The following is a 23,097-nucleotide window of genomic DNA, read 5'->3' as shown; positions in this document are numbered from 1 at the left end:
GGCAGCCTCTTTGCCAGCTGGCTGCAGCAACTGACCACTTGGCTAGGAGATGTTTACTTGGGCAACTCCCAGCCAGCAGCCCAGCAAGTTTTTCAACCAGGCTCCCTGCCTTCCATGTCCCCACACACCACTGAGAGCAGCCAGCTGCAAGGGGCCATGTGTGCTTCCCTGAAGCACCTAGTACTGCAGGGTGGGCAATAATTTTCTCAAGGGGGCCACTTCCCAAATTTTAGTACCTGGTTGTGGGCTGGCTCTAGCCCCCCTGGAAGGGGCAAGGCCTCGGGCAGAAGGAGCAGGGCTGGGGGGGGGGGCGAGAGAGAGACAGAAAGAGAGAGACTTTGCGTGTGAAACCCACAGCATAGGTGGGGAAAAGAGACAGCAGTGTATGTGGGGCAGTGATTGTGTGCAGCACAGAGACCGTTTGGCACGAACTGGGTGTGTGAGACAGTGACACATGGTGTGTGCTGGCTAAGTTTCTGAGAGAACCCATGCTCTGTCTCCTCCTGCCCCCACTCTGCACTCCTCTGAGATGCATGCTTCAGATTGGAGCAACTCTGCTGCCTCTGCCTCTACAACCCCTGTTCTGCAGAGAAGGGATGCAGACACAGGGAACAGCCTGACTGTAGCTCTCTCCTTTGTCCTCCACCTTCCTGCACAGCTAGCAAGAAAATCCTGGAAACAGCTCTACTGCAGAATAGAGCAAAATGAGGAAGGGGTAGCTGAACACATGCTACTGGTTGCCAGCTGTAAGTATGCACCTATGCTAATTAGCTGGGCAGGCTGCAGAGAAATGCTTGTCAGGTTGAATCTGACCCCTGGGTTTGAGTTTTCCCACTCCTGCCCTAAAGCAAGCAAGGAAAGGGTAACAAGATCCAATCTAAGTGGTCACTAGATTGCTGTAAGCTACAGACTCTCTCTCTCTCTCTGTGTGTGTGTGCGCGTGCGTGCGTGTGAATATGCTTTTCAATTTGGATTTTCAATAAACATTGCTTTTTCCCCAGAAAAATATCCTGTGTGTTTCTTATCAGCATAACTTAGAAGATTTATCTGGCATTGCTCAGATCTTTAACTCCATTTTTGTTTTTTTGGAAAATAAAGTAAAAATGTGTTTCATTTAAATCATTGCTCTGGGTTGGGACTGGGATAAAAGGCTCATTATGCAGGCTGCCCTGGGAAGAGAAGACAACCCCAGCCCTCTCTCATCACAGGAGCTTGGGGCTAGGTGAGAAGCACCTCTCCATGGCCACTCCACCTCCAGTGAGTATAGTTGTGGAAGGGGTGTATGTTCCCTGGTTGTGGAAGGTCCAGGTTAGACAGAGTAGAGTCCACAGAAGGACCACCTATCTCTCAGTAGCAGGAACTCTGGGGCAGGTCCAGATGGGGTGCCATGGCTGGGCGGGGAGGTGCTCTTTCCTCTGGCCCCACTTTGGAGAAGACTCAGCTGGGAGTGACAAGGGGTGCCTCCAGCATAGAGCTGCTATGGCCAGGGGGTGAGACACCACCACCTCCTAAGGCCTCAGCACAGAGCAGCCACAGCTGGGGGGAGGGGAGGCACAGCCCCTAGCAGGCCAAGAACAGAGCTCTTTGAACATTTGCTCAATTATAGCAATTTTAAGAACTATTTGATTTGGTGATTCTGTCTCTTCTGTTTGGTTTTATGAACAGCATCCCATTCCAGTCACGTTCCATTTTCCTGGCACAACCAAACCCTTATGTTGCTTTAAGTTTTAAGAGGAAGCTGTATACTAAATTTGGTGATCCTAGCTCTGCCTACTTAGTTCTTGAGCAAACCAATATAATACAAACTCTCTCAAATATATAGTAGACAATGGTGTCACTGTCCTCTTTTTGCCAAAAGCTGGGAATGGATATCAGGGAACATATCACTTGATAACTATCTGTTCTGTTCATTTCCTCTAAGGCCCTTGTATTGGCCACTGTTGGAAGACAGGATATGGGGCTAGATGGACCTTTGGTCTGACCCAGTATGGCTGTTCTTAAGTTTCTTACGTTATAAACTGAAGTGGAAGACTTGTTTAGGAGATCCCAAAATGAAGGAGAGAGTTCCCTAGCACCTCCTTCTGAGTAAGTAGTACCACTAAATAAAACCACAAAGTTCCTGATAACTACTCTTGATTTAAGACTGTTTTGGAGGAGTGGGGAGAGAGAGTACTAAGTAACGGGATCCATTGTACACAGAGGAGTAGAAAAATGGAAATGGTTTGTACAGGAGACAGCACCATCTTCCATATGCACAAATATCTTCCCATCTAGTTTCTGAAGAGGTTGGGGAGAGCAGTACTTGAACTGCTTACAGTGAATGAAACTGAGTTCTGAGGTGCAGATGGCTTTCAAAAGTCACTGAGCCCTGCAAGTCAGCCAAATGAATGGCCAAGCAGGGGACCTTTTCCTGGTGCCTTGCAAAGGGACTTCTCTCCTAAATCACTTCTGAAAATGGAAGTTAGAGTGGTAAGCCACTTAAATTGTTTTGAAATTTTGACCCAAAAGGCCAGATTTTTTAAAGTGACTTAGGTATCTAAAGATGCAGATAGGTTCCTGATGGGATTTTCAAAAGCATCTAAGAAGACTGAATCCCTAATTCTCATTGATTTAAATCCCTATGAAAATCTTGTCCTACCTGTTGAAGGGATAAAAAAAAAACCCTCCAGCTAGCCCTAGGCAGCTGACTTGGGCTTGCAGCATTTAGAATGTGGAGCTGAAAAATCATCATGTAGATGTTCAGACTTTGGCTGGAGGCCCAAGCAATGGGACCTTGCAGAGGGAATGGGGAGTGGGTGGGAAGAGAGTCCAAGAGCTTGTTCTCCGAGCTAACCCGGGCAACAGATCTATTATTTCCATGCAGACATATTCTAAGTGATGTGGCCCAAATCAAGCAAAGTCAGGACTCACTCAAGTTTCTCATCTTTCAGTCTTCGGATGAAACTGTGATCCCACTGAAATCAATGGGAGTTTTGTCATTTACTTTAATGCGGACAGGATTTCATCCTCAATTTCTAAAAAAACAAATTAAATGAGTTTTTTTCTTCCCTTTTTATAAGGCAATGTGAGTGACTAGTTACCATATGTCCAAATGTCTTATATGCACAACTTGGACCTATCACTGACTATTTGATCACTCCTGTAATATTTTATAAAATTGTCATATACGAAAAGATGCAATAATGCATAATGGCAAGCTGAGTTTACCAGAATTTTCAACCAATTTAGAATGGATTTATTTTTAAAACATTCAGCTCTCAAAAGCCACTGCAGAACACCATAAATCAGCAGAGAGCTAATGTTGATAGGAGAGCCTCCCTTATTTTAAAAGAAAACAAAAACATTTCTGTCCTTTTTGCCATCTCACAGAAAGACAAAAAAGATTCCACATATCAGCCCCCATTATAATTAACAGCTTGGTCCTGTTCAGAATACTGATCAGTTAGCAGTCAAGATGCAAAGTCAATTCTGACACATAATCCACTATTACATCAGATATTTTGTATAATGCTTGAAGTAAAGGTAACAAGGAGCCATCTAACAGGTATTTGAAATTTCACCCAGGTATTTAAAATATTATAATATTTAAGAGCTTGCTCATGTTATATAAAGTTAATACTAAAAACTTCTCCAAGGTATTTTTCATATCGCACCATCAGTTTAAAAACAGCCTAAGCATGCCAGATATTTAAATAAACAATAAATGCTACAAAGGGTAAACAACATTGTTCTATTAAAAACTGTCTTCAACTATGGTACTCAGTGACAGAAATATAATATTTTTTTGGCAAAGCAACTAAGAAAAATAGGCCATAAATTCATTTATCAGTAGTCTAGTAGTCTGATACATTCATGTAATTATAGCATACTTTATATAAACTATTTCCTGAGATACTTTGGGTAGTTTATTTTTGTTGTATTACTGGATGCATTATCTTTGATGATTCACTTTAAAACACCTGTGCAATATTTTTGTGTAGCGGACACAATCAATAACACATAAAAAGTAGTAAATGCAAATATATGGCAATGGGACAGCTCTTATAAATGTTGCACTTTCAACCATGTTACACATACTTTAACATCTGTCTCTGTTGGGGGAAAAAATGAATTTACAGCTAAGAATCTACAAATGCAAAAAAGTATTTCAGGAATGTTGGGGTCAAAGCATAAGATAAATGACACTAAGAAAAAGTCGTAATTCTTATTATCTAAGTATTGTCTTCAAAAGCAACTGGACATGTTGTAATCAGTTCACAGCATAATAAATATTTCTACTAATCTGTTTTGGAAGAACAAATGTCTTTTAAGGTTTCAAGCTCCTCTATAAGTTTCTTGTTCTGAACTTCTAGCACTGCAACTCGACTCTCCAGACATTTTATATATTCTTTCTTCCGACGTCGACATTCTTTAGCAGCTTCCCTGAAAAAGCAGAAGTAAAGAGTGCAAACAAAAAAGCCATTTGGAGCTATTATGAAATGCAGATTGAAGAAAGCTCAGTATAATATGGAGATCATGACAGCATTCCAAATTTCCCAAATCAGTCTGAAAACACTAAACAAAACTGGGTTCACAAGGGTCACAAGCGTCCCTTCCTCAAATTCACATGGCAATCTGTAGAACTGCTTCATCTCATGACTTGATTAAAGTTCATAATAAACAAAGTCTAAGTCAAAGACAGTTATTCTGCCTTATGGCAATAAAGATCTTTGAGGGCCTTGAGTTCCTCAATCAGTGTCTTGTTTTGGTTTTCAAGCACAGCCACACGATTTTCAAGACATTTGACATACTCCTTCTTCTTTCTGCGACATTCTCGAGCAGCTTCCCTAGAACCAACACAAGGTAAATAACTACAGGAACAGCCACAACACGGCAAACTCTGGATAAGTGAAATTACCTGAAATCCCTACAAATTCCACAATAAATCAATCATGCATCAGACAAAAAGAAAGCTAAGCAATAATTGTAGACAACTGCACGATTCAGAAGCAACTTAATACAACAGGAACAGCTTGTTAATTAATACAGGTTGCACAGCTTCTACAGTATGAGGAAAGAACTTTTTATTCACATGAACTGATACACACAAACAGTGGAGACAATAATCAGATGTTAAGAACTGCCTTCAACTGCACTATTACAATTAAATTATTGCTTTCATTTCTGCAAACAGAATCTGTTATTCCCATCACATCCCACATCCATTGATGTGCTTATGGAAGTATTTAGGGCATCATATTCTGCAACCAAAAAGTTTAACTCCAAAAATGTTACAGAATTGCTTTTCTGAACACTTAATGTAGCAGCAATTCTCTCCAGATTAAATGCTAAATAACAGTCTAAAAGATGATGTAACTTTGACTTGACTTGCAAAACTACAGGTTAGGATTGTAGTTCAAAATGGGTATATATGTTTTCTTTAAACACATTCACTTGTACATATACAGTCCTGATTCTTCTTTTTATGCAAAGGTAACCACCCATTTCACAATCTATTAACAATTCTGTTACATAAAAGTTAAGCAGTTTGGGAAAGATTTTCAAAAGCACTTCAGTGAGTTACCACTCACTTACTGGTATTGAAGCATTCCTTCATTAGGCATTTAAGCACTCCTGAGAATGTCACCCCTTAATATTTACAGGGATGATGTTATACATTATCATAATATATTTTTTTTAAAATGCCTTCCTGCATGCTCTGAATAAGTAGATGTGAAACTAGCTCAGAAACTGAAAAGAAAAACAAGAGAAAGCAGTATAAAAACACATCAGTCCTCAAGAGTGATTTAAAACAAAGACAGGCAAGGCAACACAATATGATGAGAAATCAGAAAGGATGCAGCTATTTAGTAACTTAGAGATCTACAGAGAGGTCTATTTCTTCCTGCTACGTGTATGCATCTAAGTTCCACTGAGGTTAGAAGCAGGTATGCACATGCAAAGATGAGAAAACACCATTATAAAACAGGCAGAGTAATGCATGAAAAAAGCATGATAGTTTAGCTTATTCTGCACAACAAAGTACATCCAAAGAAATTAAAATACCTGTCCAAAATGACCCAATACATCACTGTCCACATAAATCTCCCAAAATCAAAGTTATCCTGTGGCAGTTATATTCTGCAAAAACATCTTCCTGCCAGCATACCACATAACACAATATACAACAATCATTTTGAAATACAATAAAACTTTCTTTTACAGTTCACACTGCACAGATATTTCATTACAGTCACCAAATTTAAATGTAGTTTGTATTTTAAAAGTACCAGCCACAAAGGAGAGAGTGTAATTTGTGTTACACAGAAAATAACTGCTTTTAATTGCACATATATTTTCATCCTGCAGGATTTATACTTTTGATATATAGTTGGGATAAAGTTTTGAACATAATGCAGATATCTGAGTTTCAGACAGCAATAGTTTTATGCTTCCTTCCAAAAGGAGCAAGCAGATTGCAACTGCAGCCCATATGCTTTTTATTTATGGTTGTCACCCCTCCAGGATTGTCCTGAAGCCTCCAGAAACTAAAGATTAATTTTTAATTTAAGATTATGTCATGTGAGGAAACCAATCCAATCCAATCCATCCAATCTAAATTGGCAGCCCTATTTATATTGCATCATTTGACATCATCTGAAGATGTACGGAGTGTAATGCAGGGCAACATAGTTAAGTTATGTCTACAACTGTATTTGATCAACAAAACTTTTGTCATTCACGAGTGCTTAAGAAACCACATGCAACAAAGTTTTGCTATGGCAAGTGAAAATGTGAACACAGCTTTCTCAGCAGGAGCTCTCATGCTGACAAACTGAAACTCCCTCACAGAGGGTGGAAGTATTTTGTCGGCTAAAGTGCTGATAAACAGCGTTCACATAAGCTGATTTTTAATAACTAGCCTGTGTCAACATCGGCTTATCGCTAAAAGCTGGGTAGACATACCCTTAGAAGGGCTCAAAAATATAAAGAAATATAGTGTGGCAGTTACTTAAGTGCATCTACACTGCAGGGCTTTACTCGAAATGCACTACGCAAATTGAGCTACATCAATTATGTAGCTATTTCAAAATAGCTTATTTCAAAATTGGGAGTGTTTACACAGCACTTATTTCAAAATAGAGCACACTTCCTCTGACTTTTCTTACTCCTCATAAAATGAGGGTTACAGGAGTTGGATTAAGAAGTCTTGCAGCTTGACAGTATTTTAACATTATTTCGAAATAACTGCCTGCTGTGTAGACTTGGAAGAAGTTATATCAAAATAATGCTAGTTATTCCGAAATAATATTGCTGTGTAGATGTACCCTATTAGACATACTCGTGCCCTTTTTCTGAAAGTGTATAGGAAGCTTTCATTGTGGATGATCTGCCTAGCTTGACAGGTCACTCCCAGAGAGGTGAGCCAATGAAAGAATACTGGCAAAGCACAGGACTGACAGAAATATCTGCTGAAAAGCTGGGTCCCAGTACCTATACCCTTCTGAATGCAGGCTAAAGGTTTATTTTTCACTAGCAACCAAAGAAACTAGTGTGCTATTCCAAAAGCTGAATGGTTCTTGCTGTGGAGGTCTCTAGACTTTCTGTCTGCTGACAGGATTCTGAAGAGTTTGAAAGGAATGAGATGAAGCCATTTTCCCCAAGCTTTGAAGAGTCCAGATGATACATATTACATATTATGACTACACTACAGTATAAAAAAAATTATCTGAAAGATGATCAGAGCGGAATGTGTTTATATATGCATGTTAAATAACAAACTGTAAATGTAATGTTGATAACTTATATTTAGATATATTTTAGAGCAGCAAAACAATGGGTTTTTGGCTCTGGAGAAGTGTAGATGATTGTGATGACTACATAAGTACACTAACTGGATACTGCTACAAAATATGATGACCGGCAATGAATAAGTTAACATTGTTATTTAAATTGTTATATTTCAGCATTGAAAATCCATGGGGTTGAGTAGGTCAGCTCATGCCTTTTAGAATGATTGTTTCAGTCTCTCTGTAGACTCAGGAAAACAACACAGCACTGATTTCTGCTCTATTAACTGTGAATATGTGATTTTTCACAATCATGAAGTCTAGAAACATTACTTGTTTTCAATGAAACTGGATTTAGTAACATTGTTTTGCAGGAAAGGGTGTTCTTCATGACTCAGTGGAAGAAAAGCTACTTATGGTTTAGGCACTTATTGGCCATTCTACATCAGTGCTTTGTAGGTACACACTTGCTGGTGACGTGATTTAACAGTTAAGAATGTTCTGCTCTCCCTCCATCACATCAAGGGCTACATGACCTTAAGAGTAAGAATTTATTGTAATATTTTCCTTTTCAGGTGATTAATCTTAGCTGACATTTGCCCTTTGCAGCAGTGACTAATAATTATATTATAGTTACATTGTCTTACCTATTTTTCATAAGTCTCAGCTCCCTTTTGCGTGTTGCCTCTTCTGCTAGCTGCTGAGGGCTGTGCAAAGTTCCTGGAGAGGCTGCCATTACCACTCCTTGAGGCAAGGCTGTAGTGGGAGTTCGGATCTGGTAAGTTGGCATGTCTCCAGTGGCAGCTGTATTAAGAAGAAGATTATATGTTCATACAAACGTATCTGTCAAAATGTAACTGAAATAGCAGACTTATTTTATAATGTTAATCATTAAACATTATAAACTTATTTTATAATGTTAATCATTGTTACATCAAACATTTCAGAGACTTGTGATGTGATGATACAAAAGCTAACAAATACAACTTACACAGTCTTCTATCTACTTTTTAACACATTAGTTACACAATACATTTTAAAAGATGCTTTTATGTTTTTAACTCGGAACCAGTTTAATGTTCTCTGTTTTCTTATTTCCTGTAATTTTTTGCTCATTTCTAAGATATTCTTTTTGTAGTTTTATGACAAAGACAACCATTAAAATGTCATTAAAGTTGGGTAAGTCAATGTACTTGGCATATCTTAACATTTAAAGTTACTATACATTTAAATGTTGAGTGTCCTATACTTAAAAATAAGAGCAAATTCTTGCCTGTTTATTTTTATGTTTTTCATATCATTGTCAACAAAAAAGCATAACTTTTCCTCATCACAGCAGATGAATAGAGAAGATAAATCACATTTCAGGTGTTGTCACATCATCTCATTAAATTTTGTACTTTGTTTCTTTAAAAGAATGCTACACAAATAATGGAACACTCAGTAAAATTCAGGAATGGACTAAAATAATATAAAAGGTAAAACTTCTTCAACAATACACTTTTTTAAGGAGGGGGAAGATTGGGAAGATGGAGAAGTCAGTTAGATGGAGGAAAATATTGTAAAAAGCTAAATGAATAAATAATTACCCTTCTTATAGACTTCTTCCACATCTTTTTACACCAGTGGATCTTCTAAAGCAGTGGTCAGAATTTGTTAAATGGAGAAAAAAAATGTAAAATAATAGACTCCTAGGAAGACCATACCAAAAATTCACTGGACATAGTCACATTCAAGCAGGAGAGGATGGCCTGGTACATAAGGCACAGGAGGACTGGGATCTGGGATCAGTATTGGACTCCCTGTGTGACCAAGGGTCAAGTCAGTTAGATTCTGATTTGTACTTAAGCACCTTGATTTTTGTTTTAATTTACTATCTGTAAAATGGAATACTAATACTTCCTTAGTTCTAGACTATGGCCAGGTCTACACTATAAGGCTAAGTCTACACTGCCCAGTCTTGTGCAGGAACATATGCAAATGAGGCACGGCGATGAATATGCTTATTTTCAGGCAGAACTGCTCTTGAGCAAGAGGGAGTTTTTGCACAAGAAGGAGCAGTGTAGACTGTTCCTTCTTGCGCAAAATGGTGGCTCATTAAGTATGCAAATGAGGTGCAGCGATATTCATCACCACGCCTCTTTTGCATATGTTCTTGCACAAGACTGGGCAATGTAGATGTAGCCTAAGAGAAACTTGACCTAAGGTACGCAACTCTAGCTATGAGAATAGCATAGCTGGAGTCGACTTACCTTAGGTTGAAATTCTATAGTGTTCCCAGTGCAAGAGGTCGATGAGAGAAACTCTCCTGTCAACTTCCCTTATTTCTCGCAACAACATGGAGTATTGGGGTTGATGGAGGCACTATTAGCATTTGATTTAGTGGGTTCTTTATAGACCTGTGGTGATGGGGTTGCAGGGGCCAACGGAGAAAGTCCCGCACCCCGCACTAACGTGGTGCACCACCCAGCTGTCACAGGAAGCACCCGGCGGTGCCGGGTGTGTTCCGCCGCAGCTGCAAGCGGCTGCGCGGTAGCCCTCAGCTGGCGGGAGCCAGAAGGAAGAAGAGCGCAGGTGCCGGCGTCCGGGGCGGATGGCACCACCTTTGAAAAAGACCAGCTAGGGGTGGTAAGGGGGGGCGGTGCGGAGAGAAGGGGACCCGGCAGGGACGAAGAGGTGGCGGTGCCGGCTGGCAAAGGGGGGAGAGTTCCCGGCCACAAGGGGTGCGCCGGGTAAAGGATAGCCCGGGGTAGCGCACGAACCCTGCAGGGTTCCATGACCCCTCACCAGGGGGTAGGAAGCAGTCCAGGAAAGGGAGATCACGGAGCCCATGGGCCATACAGGAAGGTCGGCTTCCTATCCTTAGGGTCCTGGGCTGAGACCTGGAGAGAGGGTGGGCCCACGTCTCCCTTTCCTCCCTCCCCCGCCCCCGGCAGACCTAGATTACTCAAGCCCTAAGACGTTCACGAGCCCTCAATGAGGGGAATCTTACGGGACGGCAGTTGCTCCAGAAGGTGCCAGGGGTGAAATTCTAACAACCAGCTAAATTGAACCCTGGGAGATGAATCTCTAGAGCATCTAGCTCGGGGAAAATAAAAACAAGCCTTATATTTCATAGAATCATAGAATCATAGGACTGGAAGGGACCTCAAGAGGTCATCGAGTCCAGCCCCCCGCCCTCAAGGCAGGACCAAGCTCCGTCTACACCATCCCTGACAGATGTCTATCTAACCTGTTCTTAAATATCTCCAGAGAGGGAGATTCCACCACCTCCCTTGGCAATTTATTCCAATATTTGACCACCCTGACAGTTAGGAATTTTTTCCTAATGTCCAATCTAAACCTCCCCTGCTGCACTTTAAGCCCATTACTCCTTGTCCTGTCCTCAGAAACCAAGAGGAACAAATTTTCTCCTTCCTCCTTGTGACTCCCTTTTAGATATTTGAAAACTGCTATCATGTCCCCCCTTAATCTTCTTTTTTCCAAACTAAACAAGCCCAGTTCATGAAGCCTGGCTTCATAGGTCATGTTCTCTAAACCTTTAATCATTCTTGTCGCACCGCCCCCCCTTACCACCCCTAGCTGGTCTATTTGTCATGTCTATTTAGATTGTAAGCTTTTCAGACTAGAGATTTAAAACAACAGCAGGTTTAAAACAAACAAAAGGAAGTTTTTCTTCACTCAGTGTATAGTTAACCTATGGAACTCCTTGCTAGAGGATGTGGTGAAGGCTAGGACTTTAACAGGGTTCAAAAAAAGAGCTAAATAGATTAATGGAAGTTAGGTCCATCCATGGCTATTGGCCAGGATGGGTAGGAATGGTGTCCCTAGCCTCTGTTTTTCTGGAAGTGGGTGACAGGGGAGGGATCACGTGAGGATTACCTGTTGTGTTCCCTCCTTCTGGGGCATCTGGTATTGTCCACTGTCAGCCGACAGGATACTGGGTTGTATGGACCTTTGGTCTGACCCAGTATGGCCATTCTTATGGATGTAAATTCTCTGCAGGATTGCATCCTAAGTACCATAATTTGCCACAAATGGTCTTTCAGTAGGTGTCTTTCCTTAGGAAAAAGGTGTCATCTTAAACAGAGTTAGCTAACATGAATCAAAATCCTAGTGAAGATAAGAAAGGTTTTAATTAAGCTCAGCTGTTAACTTCTGTGAAAACTACAAATTGCCTTTATTTTCTTCACTAGGATTTTACTGCATGTCAGCTAACTCAAGATGAAAACACGTTTTTCCTCTAGTGAACACAATGCGTCTGTGTGTGTGTGTGTGTGTGTGTGTGTGTGTGTGTGTGTGTGTGTATGTATACACACAGGCAGTCCCCGAGTTACGCGGATCTGACTTATGTCGGATCCGTACTTACGAACGGGGCTTTTCTTGCCCCGGAGGATGCGGGCGGCGGGACCGCCGAGACGCGCCGCGGTCCCGCTGCCCGCGTCCTCCGGGGCGAGAAAAGCTGCTCCGCGTCTCCGTGGTCTGCTCGGGGGGGGAGAGGGGAGGGCCAGCAGCGCCCCAGCTGCTCTGCCCCAGGCGTCCTGATTCAGCCGCTGCTGAAACTGACCAGCAGACCGGGCTTTTCTTGCGGACGCCTGTGGTAGAGCAGCTGGGGCACTGCCGGTTGGTCCCGCAGTGCCGCTCCTCGACGCTACTGGAGCAACCCGGCAGCGCCCCAGCTGCTCTGCCCCAGGTGTCCCCAAGTCAGCCGCTACTGAAACTGACCAGCGGCTGACTACAGGAAGCCCGAGGCAGAGTTGCTCTGCCCCGGGCTTCCTGCAATCAGCCGCTGATCAGTTTCAGCAGCAGCTGACTTGGGGACACCTGGGGTAGAGCAGCTGGGGTGCTGCCGGGTAGGTCCCCGCAGTGCCGAGGTGCAGCGCTGCGGGGACCTACCCGGCAGTGCCCCAGCTGCTCTGTCCCAGGCGTCCAGATTCAGCTGCTGTTGAAACTGATCAGCGGCTGATTCCAGGAAGCCCGGGGCAGAACTGGTCAATTTCAGCAGCGGCTGAATCTGGACGCCATTTCCGACTTAAGTACAAATTCAACTTAAGTACAAACCTACAGTCCCTATCTTGTACATAACCCGGGGACTGCCTGTATATAGTTCTAGCCCAATTAAGCCCTTATCCCAAATGGTGCCTCTAGAGGATGCTACTGTAATTCAAATAAATAATGCTAATAATGCCTTGACCAGGTCAGCATAATGTCTTTCCCTCCCTAACAAATAGCTGCCAGTGAGTTCTAAAAGCGTGATGTTAGAGGAAAACAATTGTTTTGATCCAGCAAAGCTAGCAATTGAATCACTACACGAAAACTCAGACAAAGCCTCAACATTTTTAGTTTACATCATAGGATAACAAGATAATATAATTACGCAGTAGAGTAAATTTCTTTAATGTACTTTACAACACACTGAATGACATCGGTTTTGAGTTATGGTTATTTCTACCTGCAAACCATTTTATATAATGTCTCCAAAAACTGGAAGTAACCGGAAAGGAAATTGCCAATTTTCTTAAAGACAAGCTGCTAAAAGTGATGTGAACAGTTGTACATACATAGTATATCCACCTGTTTTTCTGTTATTAATTATTAGTTGCTTTGCACCAAGAGCCTTTGGTGCTATCCAACATGCAGTAATAAAGATAGTTCCTGTCCCAAAAGATATCACAGCCTAAAAGACAGACCCAAAAGATGGGGAACACTGTGTACTCCAGAAAATGGGGTTGTTTTATTTAATTTGTTGATGGTGGTGGCTGAGTTTTAATTATCGGTAAAACAAATTCTTATGAGACTCACAAAAAAGTGGGTATTTAAGAGGAACTTGAAAGTGAAGACAGGACTATACTTGGAAAGCTGGTATGAGCACTATTGCCTAACCATAAGGTGGTATAAAAATGCAGAGCCATGAAGAGAGAAAGAAATTATGCACTGAGACTAGAATCACTGTGTGAACTGGTTAAGAGGGGACAAAAGGCAAGGTTTAAGATTTAAGTAGGGGATGGAATTATGAAAAGTTTTGATAAGAAGACTGAGATGCTTTACAGGTACTGATGTTTGATACCATTCTAAACTACATGAAATGTGTCCAAATGCCATAGTGATGAATGCCTCACAAATACGTGCAATAACTAATAAAATAATAACGATAAATTAAACACTGGAAGAGTGGAAGTGAAAAGCTTCAAAATAAAGAGGGTCATTCAAGTTTATTTTTTTCTTTAAACTAATCTGTTTTGTCGTTCTGGTCCCCCAACATACAGATTCACCAGCTCCTGCCTTATATGATACTGTACCACGTATTCTTTTGGTGACTTCCCTGGCAGGTATGAGATCACCGTCACAGAGAAAGTCAAAGCATCATATGGAGTAGGAGTCTATGAGACTGTATTTCAACAACCTAAAAAGCAAAAGAAATAATATAATCTGATGGGCCCCTAAAAACATGTGAAACCCTATTGTTTTAAATGGTATTCTATTCAAGTGTAAGAGTTTGGTCTACCATATAAATCAGACTGAAGGATTTTATTAGAGAGGAAAGTGGTCTTTTTTCGTCCTGAACAAAATCCCCAAAAAATCTGAGTCACAATAAAAAATATGTGATTAATTTTCTTATCTTATGAAAATACAGTAATATTCATTATGTCTCTGTAAAAAACTGCATGTACATTGTTATTGTAAATTATTTTCACAATACAGACCAAACTGAAATCAAACATTAACTCAGTGGTAGAAATTGGTAACAGCCAATGACTAGGAACCAGGACAGTTCTTTAATGGCTGACCCAAACTCTCACTGCATTGCCCAGGCTAGTTACTTTTCCTTAAGATTATTGAAAAGAATTAAGCAAATTTTGCAAAAAGCATCACTGAAAGCCTTGGGCTGTATCAGAGTTCAGGTACATAATTTACAAAATGACTAAATTACCAAAAAATCCCACCTAAGAAACTTTTAATCTTACTGCTATTAGGCAAATTAACCCTGTAAATTCATCTTATCTGGAAGGCTTAATAAGAACAATATGCTAATAAAATCCCTTTAAAAACAGGCTTTTGAATTTTTTTCTGTTTCTAAACACCAGAGAGTATGCAGAGTTAAATTTTTATAAGGGCTATTCAGGAAAAGAGAATCTGACATGCTATATATCTTTCCCCCTCGGTGAAGCAAATGTAGTGTCTACCTTATTAGAAAGGTTTTTAGCTTTACCATATAATCTTTCTAGTTAACTCCTAAAGAATTGTTTGTTTGAGCACTAGAACTTGAAGAGTAGACCTAAAGAAGATACACTTTTGGAGTAATAAAATAAAGTATATGAAACAGTTTTACTCAGCTAACAGTAGCATGTAGGCACAGGCTGCAAACTAGTTAAGATTACAACTCTGCCATCAGCGTTTGATGAAGCAGAAAGGAACTGACTAAATCACAGCATGACTCGGAGCTGACGTCAATGTGTATCTTGTTTGGAGTTTAACTTTTCCAGTTCCCTACTGCAACATGATTCCAGGAAATCTAATGACGTCAGCCTTTTGAACTCAATTAGCTGAGGAACGCACCATTTTAAACAGAGGAGGAAAGAAACAAGCAGGCATTACAACACTCAAAACACTGCAGCTCTTTCACATGCATTTGTGCTCTCTATTTTATTTAGCAATTAATAGAAAAGGCTTATTTAAATAATTGGAACAGAGAACATCTTTCACTTACAACTGCACTTTAGTTTTGACAGACTAAAATAATCTAACATGAGTTTTATTTTTAAACCAAAAAGCAAAAGACCAGCTGCACATATCATTTATAAAGAAAAGAGACTGCTGCAGTGCTGAAGTTAGCAATGCAACAACAAAGACACACTAAAGAGTGCTTTTAAAATGGCAAATTTACACTAAAATGTTTATCAGCTAATGGGGAATAAAAATAATTGGCACCAACTTTTGCCAGTTAGCATTATACGTTAAATAGGTACTCCATCAAGTTCTAAAAACAAATTCCTCATACTTCTAACCACAAAATATTTTCTTTATTTCCAAATAATCTATGCAGCCTGCTATTTTAAATACCCTGACAAGAGATTCTTACCTGTTTCATCTCCTGTTACTGCCATGATCAGCTTTTGCATACAGGATTCTCTTGTTGCTCTATCACAGCCCAACATGAAATGTTCCAAACTAGCAAGCATGTGCAGGATTACAAGCAGGAACACTGACATCACAATGACCTCACTGGCCTACCACTGTTATTACCATGCTTTGTCCTGGAGCAGCTCACTAAAACTGCAGCCCAAAAAAACCTGCTTTTGACGATAAACCATCCTTTCATATTTCTGTAGCATAGCTTTGTTTTTTTAATTTACATATGCACCTAATTTACAAAACACACTCCTCACAGATCTACTTGCAATCAGACTCAAAGATACATGACAGCAAAAGCTGATAAAAATTATTTCATAATCTTAGTGTTGCCAACTCCAAAAATCAAGACCCAGGTGATTAAAATCATTAAAGTAGAACAAAAATAAAGCTCATCATCTGAAGAAGTGGGTTTTACCCACAAAAGCTCATGATACTATATATTTCTGTTCATCTCAACAGTGCCATAGGACTACTTGTTGTTTTTAAAGTTACAGACTAATACAGTTATATCTCTGAGACAAAAATAAAGAGATTTTAAAAAGAAGTATGAATCATATTTTTGGTCTGTCTTCTAATTTTTCAACTCTTTCTGCCATCTCACAATACATGTAATGATTATAGAATTACCAACATCTACAAATATACAGCAAGTAAGGAGGTTTTGTTTCTCCGGCAGAAACTATTCCTAGAATACCCAATTGAGACCATTGCCCCATTGTGCTAGGTATTGTTGAAAAACATGGTAAGACATAGTCTCTGTCCCCAAAAGCCTACAATGAAGTGAAAAATATAGTGATGAGTTTGTGACATGGGAACTCAAACTGGGACTCACCAATCTCATCTCATATGGGACTACAAAACATCCATTAGATGGGAACAATCCTTGCTGAACTCAGAAAGAGTGGTGAAAGCCTCTATAGCTCCTTAGCAATGCCCTGAGGCATCCAGTATTCTGTACGTACAAATGTTATATCTTTGAGAATGAGGCTGCGTTTTGGAAAATAAAGTTTATTAAATCAAGTTCTGACTTACTTGGCATTTGCACAGATGGGTCTTCCACTCTCTGGCCACACAGGCAAAATATCCCACAATTGCTCTTACCACTAAAATATGCTCTACAATGAAATCCCATGCCTGCTTTAATAGAGACTGCCTCCCATTAATCAAAATACAAATACTAAAAATGCAATAGTAAAAAACAAGTATGAATGCAACATCCAATTTCACATCCAAGATAAAATGATTCCACCACTTACTATATCCAAGGTCCTTACACTACCTTGGGGACAAACATATACAATTTTGCACCTCTGCTAGAGTCATCAATGGGATATGACTCCTCAGTCTTCAGATTCACAACACAGACCTCTTCTACGTTAGCTACAGAAGAATGAAAGTATACCCTTATCCTTACGTGGACTAATCCATAAAGAAAAGCACAACACGCATTACCAGTGGGTTACACAAGTATTTGTTAGACAGCAACGCAATTCTCAGCATCAGGATTTCTGGTTTCTATTCTTGGATCTGGAAGCAAATTGTATTCTAGAGTTACAGACCATGTAGCCAAATGTAACAAAACCCCGTATGAGTTGTCTGCAGGGACAGACTAAACTGTGGAACCTCTGGATATAAATGCCTGAGCTAAAGATTTAGAGTCCAAATATGGAAGTCGCAACAGAGTTATAAACGCTCTACATGTGATCTAGTCACTAGTGGAAAACAAAAAGCCACACTATTTGTGTGAATTATAGAAGCACATAATTTGACATGCTCCTTCTGAAAAGCTGTTGGCAAACTGAATAAGATTTGGCTTTATTAGAGACTTAGGCTCAATTCTCCACTTGCCTGACCCTGTATAAGCTTCCAATGATCTTTTCTGAAAAATGGGTGAACAATAGTTATGACAGTTACTGATCCCTCAAGGTAGCAGTAAGAAGATACATTAATAGTTACAAAAGCACAGCAATATTAATAGCAATCAGCTGGGATGTAGATGGGTCAGGCCTGGTGGTTTGTGCAGGGAAGGGTGAACAAATCTTCATGCCAGATAGGGTTCAGAACCAGGAAGTCAGGACTGAGATCAAGAACCATAAACAGATATCAAGAACCAGACCAAGTCAGGAAACCAGGAGGTCATCATCAGGAATAGGCAGTGGTGGTGCAGTCCAAAGCAGGATGGAATCCCAGTATATAAACAACCTCCTGTTCCTCCTTTTATCATAAGTAGGATGAATGGGCCAGTCAGAAGCTCTAGTGTTCTGCCAATTGGAGCCCAGGACTGGAGCCTTCTATCTGAGTTGGGCAAGGAGTCACAGTTCTAGTGATATAAATAAGCCATCAGGTGGAGGGTGAAGCATGCTTCCCCTCCACCCCACCCCCAAAGGAACCATGCAGACCTGGGTTTGAGAGCTGTGGGTCATGACATCACCTTCACTACAAGCACCTTCCTGATAATTCTGGTTTAGTCTTTCCAAGGTTACTATTGTGGAAGACTCAAGCCTGGGTGAACTTTTTTTTTGCTGATTCCCAGGTGTGCTCTTCAGGACCATAACCTTTCTAGTAAATCAGGTACCAGAGCCTACCTTATTTAAGTTGGAGTCTAAAACTTCATGAATGGTGTATTCCTCATGGCCCAGTACATGGTTGGGTCCTGTGGGGAAATGAGTTCTTTCAGTTTGATTTTAGGAGTGATACATGGAACACTGGATGGATTAAAAAAGATCAGGGTAGGTGGAGCTCAAATGTTACAGACTTAATTTATCACTGGATTTGACAGGGCCTAACAACCTGGTAGTAAAGTTTACAAGAGGGTATGTCTGTACAAAATTGCTCCATAAAGAGCCATACTATTTTTGTCCCTCTGAACAGGTCCCTGCTGACAACGCTGACCTGCATATCATTTAGTCTGTTTTTGCCTTTTCCAGGTGTCCCCTCACCTCCTTCTGGATTTGATTATTTTGTTGTGCCAAATTCAAGGCAGTCTTGTTAGAGGAGGTTGCCCATAGTTTCAGATGAAATTAAAGGTGGCAAAAAAGGTGGATTTTACCATGAGTCACTATACATAAATTTCACATATGAAAAAAAAAGTGATGACACCTCATACTGGTGGTAACTGAGAAACACTGCAGTTACCGTTGAAGGAACCAATTCACCCTCTTTTGTCTTGCTGTTGGACTAGGGATGTTAGGCAGAGGAAGTCTGTGTGTGGGAGCCCTCCCTCTTTTCCCTCTCCACCTCTCTCCCCACAAGTATGCTCAGGTTCTTGCATCAGGACCAGGAAATCAATTGTGGTCCTCTATTGGCGGTAAAATGATCCATGTAACCTTTGGGTTAAGATATAAGTAGAAGTTAGGTTTGGGGCCTAAGTATAGAGGAGCATGAGAAACTGAAGTTGCTAGTGTGAAAAGAGTCAAAGATCAGTTAGAGACAAATGTTTTATGAGAGGGTAAAAGGTTGTAAGGACATGACTCATGTTTATGTTACGATTATGTTTTGGTTATTACTGTTTTGAGCAAGGTTATGTTTTTGAGATCTGTGAATGTATTATTACTATATGCTATCTATACTGATAGTACAGCAAGAACACTGGTGCACATGTCAATTTAAATAATGTTCAATGTAAACAGTCAATAAAAAAAGGTGATGGAATTTAATTATGGTAAACAGCAGTTGAATGTTAATTAGTATTATAATCATGGAATACAAGAGAAATAGATTTGCTAAATTGCAGGAGATTTCCATTTAATATCAAAAGAGTACCACTATACTTCAGAATTATAAGGCTACATTGCACTCTGTTGACAATGCACAGATCATCCATTGAGACCCCATTTCATTCTTGAGTAGTAGTATGGCAGTAGCTTTTGTGCAAATAGAAATTGTATGCCTGTTTGCTTAACCAATCACTTTTCTTTTAAAAATGGACCCTGTGATGGATACGAAGAGTGCTGGCCAGCCCCCGGTGACTAAGGGAGTTTTTGTAAGCAGAGACTATAGAGTCAAGGTATTTAAAGTCTCTTGTGGGCCCTCATCTTCTGCACTTGAAGTGCCAGAGTGGCGAACAGCCCTGACTGATCTCTACTGGTCTTCCACTGAATATATTTTTAACCAGCTTAGAAACATGAACTTAATAACTAAGTTAGGTTTTATTGTACCCTTATCTTTAACAATTTCATTTTAATTGGGAACTTTTTAAACAAAGGTTACAAAAAGCTACACCTAAGGGGCCATGGAGACAGACTGTGTTGTTTATCCATAGTTGAGCTGTTTCCTTAACAGGGAGTAGATTAGTTTAAGGAATAAAACTGTCCATCCTGGTGAAGTGGATTGTGATCAAAACTGTCATGAATCTATTAGATTCCAGTACTTCCATGATGAGAACCTAGACAACAGCTGCCCAGAATTTCCAGAGATTGGGGAAGACTGCAGGGTTTTTGATGGCTGTCTGGATGTAAGTAAGATATGCTAGAATTGAGGGTTATTTGGAGTCACAAAAAATGGAATGCTAGCCGTTGGATATTAGAGCACCAAAGTCCCATGATAGAGGGAAGTTATGACATAACTTAGGGATACCTCTCTTGCAGGACCTGGAGGAATATAAATACCGTCATCCATGAAATGATCCCTCGAACTGTATGTGGTTCTTTGTTTATAATGGCAAGTTCATCAGATGGAATCCCTGAGGCGGAAGCAGAATGTATCAGTGTGAATAGAGCCTGGTGGAGAGCTGCATTAAGGAAGTGCCCAGGCTTCAGAATGTGGGCCAGTTCCTGGCTGAGACCTCATGCGCCAGTTCCTTATCCTTTTGTGATAGGGAATTAACCCGGCCATTTTTGGTCCTGGGGTAATACATAATGGTAAAACTGAAATTTGAGAAGAATACAGTCCACTAGAGCTGCTATTGGTTCCAGGGCTTGTCCCTGTTGTAAGTGCTCTATGATGTGCTGATTGGTAAACACTTGGACCAAGTGATAAACCTTTCCAAATAATGTCACCACTACTCAAAGGTGGTTTTGACTGCTAGAAGTTCTTTAATTGTGCTCTTACAGTTTTGTTCCACAAAGGTAAGTTTTCTAGTAACATGAAAAGATACAATACTTGCTTTGGTCTTTGTTTTTGGGAAAGAACTACTCTAATTGCAATGCTGGAGGGGTCAACATCCACAACAAAAGCTTGGAGGACATCTGAGTGAGCCAATATAGGAGGGATGGTGAAGGTAAGTGTGGCCTGGTTCCTGGAGGCTGTGTAGCCTAGTGGCTAAGTCACAGAATAAGCAGGCAAGGAGAGGGGGCATTGGGCCCCCTGTCGCTAGTGCTCCTGGCCCAGGAAATCCAAACCACTGCCTAGTCAAGTCCTTAAGCTTGGGGCATGGTCCCAAGATTCCAGATTTGCCTTAGTTGGGGCTTCTCCATAGGTTCCCCTCCCCTTTTCCCAGAGGGGTTGGAGTGGGGAATTACTTGCTCCCATGGCTGCAAAGCAGACAGGTTCTGGTTCGTGTTCTGTAGACTGCTGAACCAGGCTCCCGCTTCCTTGCTTGTCAGCCCTTAACTGAGCCAGGCTCCTTCTTTTTCTCCTGCCTCCAGGCCTGGCACTGTCCGCAAATAAAGCAGGATGGGACTAGCTAGACCCAAAACTTTCTTTAACCCTTGTGATACCCTTTCTCCATTCCCTCAGAGTAAGGCTCAACTGTTCAAATGCACACAGGGTCTCAGGGGACCAATGGAGCTGGATGTTTTCCAGAGCAGACTACTGAGGGGTGGAATTTGTTTTGAAACATTTGGAATGAACTGTTAATACAAATTTAACAAACCCTCAAAAATTATATAGGTTGCATACATTACATGGAGCTGCCCAGTCACAGAGAGTCTAAACCTTGGGTGAGTCCATCTTGATTCATTTTGGGGGCAGAATAAACTTTGTAGTGTTCTAGTCAAATGACTCTCTTCAAACTTGGCATAGAGACCATGCTGCCATAGCCTCTCCAGGACAGTTCAGACATGAACAGTATGCTCTTCAGGTTCATCTAAAAAGACCAATATGGGAAACTCTCGCCATTCATGGTAGATGCTTTCCTGGTACCACCACTAATGATGAAATTCATAAATACTGGGAGCTGTAGCTCCCAGCCCCTGGAGTCAGCTCCCCATAGCTTCTGAACTCACAACAGGAAATTCACCATGGGGATCAGGATCAATGGGGAATTAATTTCAGCTGCCAGGAGCTGTAGGGAACTCACTGCTCTCCCCTCTTCTCAGTTGGAACAGGAGACCGCTCGCAAATATGCCACACCGCAAACAGCAATTCCGTGAATCATGAGGGTATCCTGTGTATATCATCCAGGTAGACTACAATGTACTGATCCAATATATTTTATATCACATTGTTTTTAAAATGTTGGTTGAACATGGGGCATTTGTCAACCCAAACAATATTGTTAAATATTCAAAGTGGTCATAGTGAATTCAGAAGACAATCTTCATTCATCCCTGACCTGCTGAAAACAATATTGTAGGTTACCAGGAGCTCCAGGCTGGTGTATATACTTGAATGTCCCTACACAGCCCAAAAATTCTAAAATTAGAAGAAGCAAATACCAGAGCCTGATCATTGTCTGATTTAAAGCTCAGTCAACACAGGGTCAGAGACTGCTATCTTTTTTTCTTAATGAAGAGGCCAAGAACACAACCCGAGGACCTGATGTGTAGGTGAGCTTTCTGACACCAGCTGGGTTCTGAGTGGTATTTTCACTCTTTCCTGAAATTCAATCAAAGTCCTGGTATGGAGGGAAGTTTTATGTGCTTTTCTTTTCAAATATGTTGGTGTGGTCATGATATTTAAGGGAGAGTACTGACCTATTTTCAGTGACACAGCTACTTAAACTCTACACAGGAGCTCAGGGCAGCCGCATAGCACCCCACCTTTGCCCACAAGCTCCAACACACAGCTGCTATGGCAGGTGCTGTCAGGGAAGTGCAACTCTTCCCCGGCTGTGTCAGCTCCTTGCTGTGGCAAGGGGCAGCAGGGCCTCTCCAGTGACCACATCAGCTCCATGCTGGGGCCAGCAGAGAGGGATGCCTCCTCCCCAACTGCAGCTGCTCTGTGTTATATGATACATCACCTCCATATTGGCGCACATAACAAAAGTTATTCTGCACACAGACATAAAGCACAGGTTCCAATATAGGTTCAGCAG

At 40.9% G+C, this 23,097-nt stretch overlaps 1 protein-coding gene across 13 annotated transcripts in view; it reads right to left on the bottom strand.

Moving 5' to 3' along the window:
- Positions 1 to 3,840: 3,840 nt before the first annotated feature.
- CREM (cAMP responsive element modulator) overlaps positions 3,841 to 23,097 on the bottom strand; it is an 86,432-nt gene continuing 67,175 nt past the window's right edge. For 6 of the 13 annotated variants that reach the window (XM_075922694.1, XM_075922693.1, XM_006133013.4 and 3 more), the window contains 2 exons: positions 8,417 to 8,573; positions 4,199 to 4,826 (listed from right to left, as the gene is read on the bottom strand). In XM_075922694.1, the coding sequence (XP_075778809.1) occupies positions 4,682 to 4,826; positions 8,417 to 8,573 (302 nt within the window). In that variant the 3' untranslated portion in view covers positions 4,199 to 4,681. Of the gene's footprint in view, positions 4,827 to 8,416; positions 8,574 to 14,068; positions 14,173 to 15,849; positions 17,409 to 18,487; positions 18,556 to 23,097 lie in introns of those variants that run through there. The other 7 variants (XM_025189630.2, XM_006133015.4, XR_003091180.2 and 4 more) reach the window with 7 other exon arrangements.

The sequence above is a fragment of the Pelodiscus sinensis genome, chromosome 2 (assembly GCF_049634645.1).
Source record: "Pelodiscus sinensis isolate JC-2024 chromosome 2, ASM4963464v1, whole genome shotgun sequence".
NCBI classification, from domain to species: domain Eukaryota; kingdom Metazoa; phylum Chordata; order Testudines; family Trionychidae; genus Pelodiscus; species Pelodiscus sinensis.
Note: the sequence above shows the minus strand (reverse complement) of the source record. Positions and strands in the feature narration are given on the sequence as shown.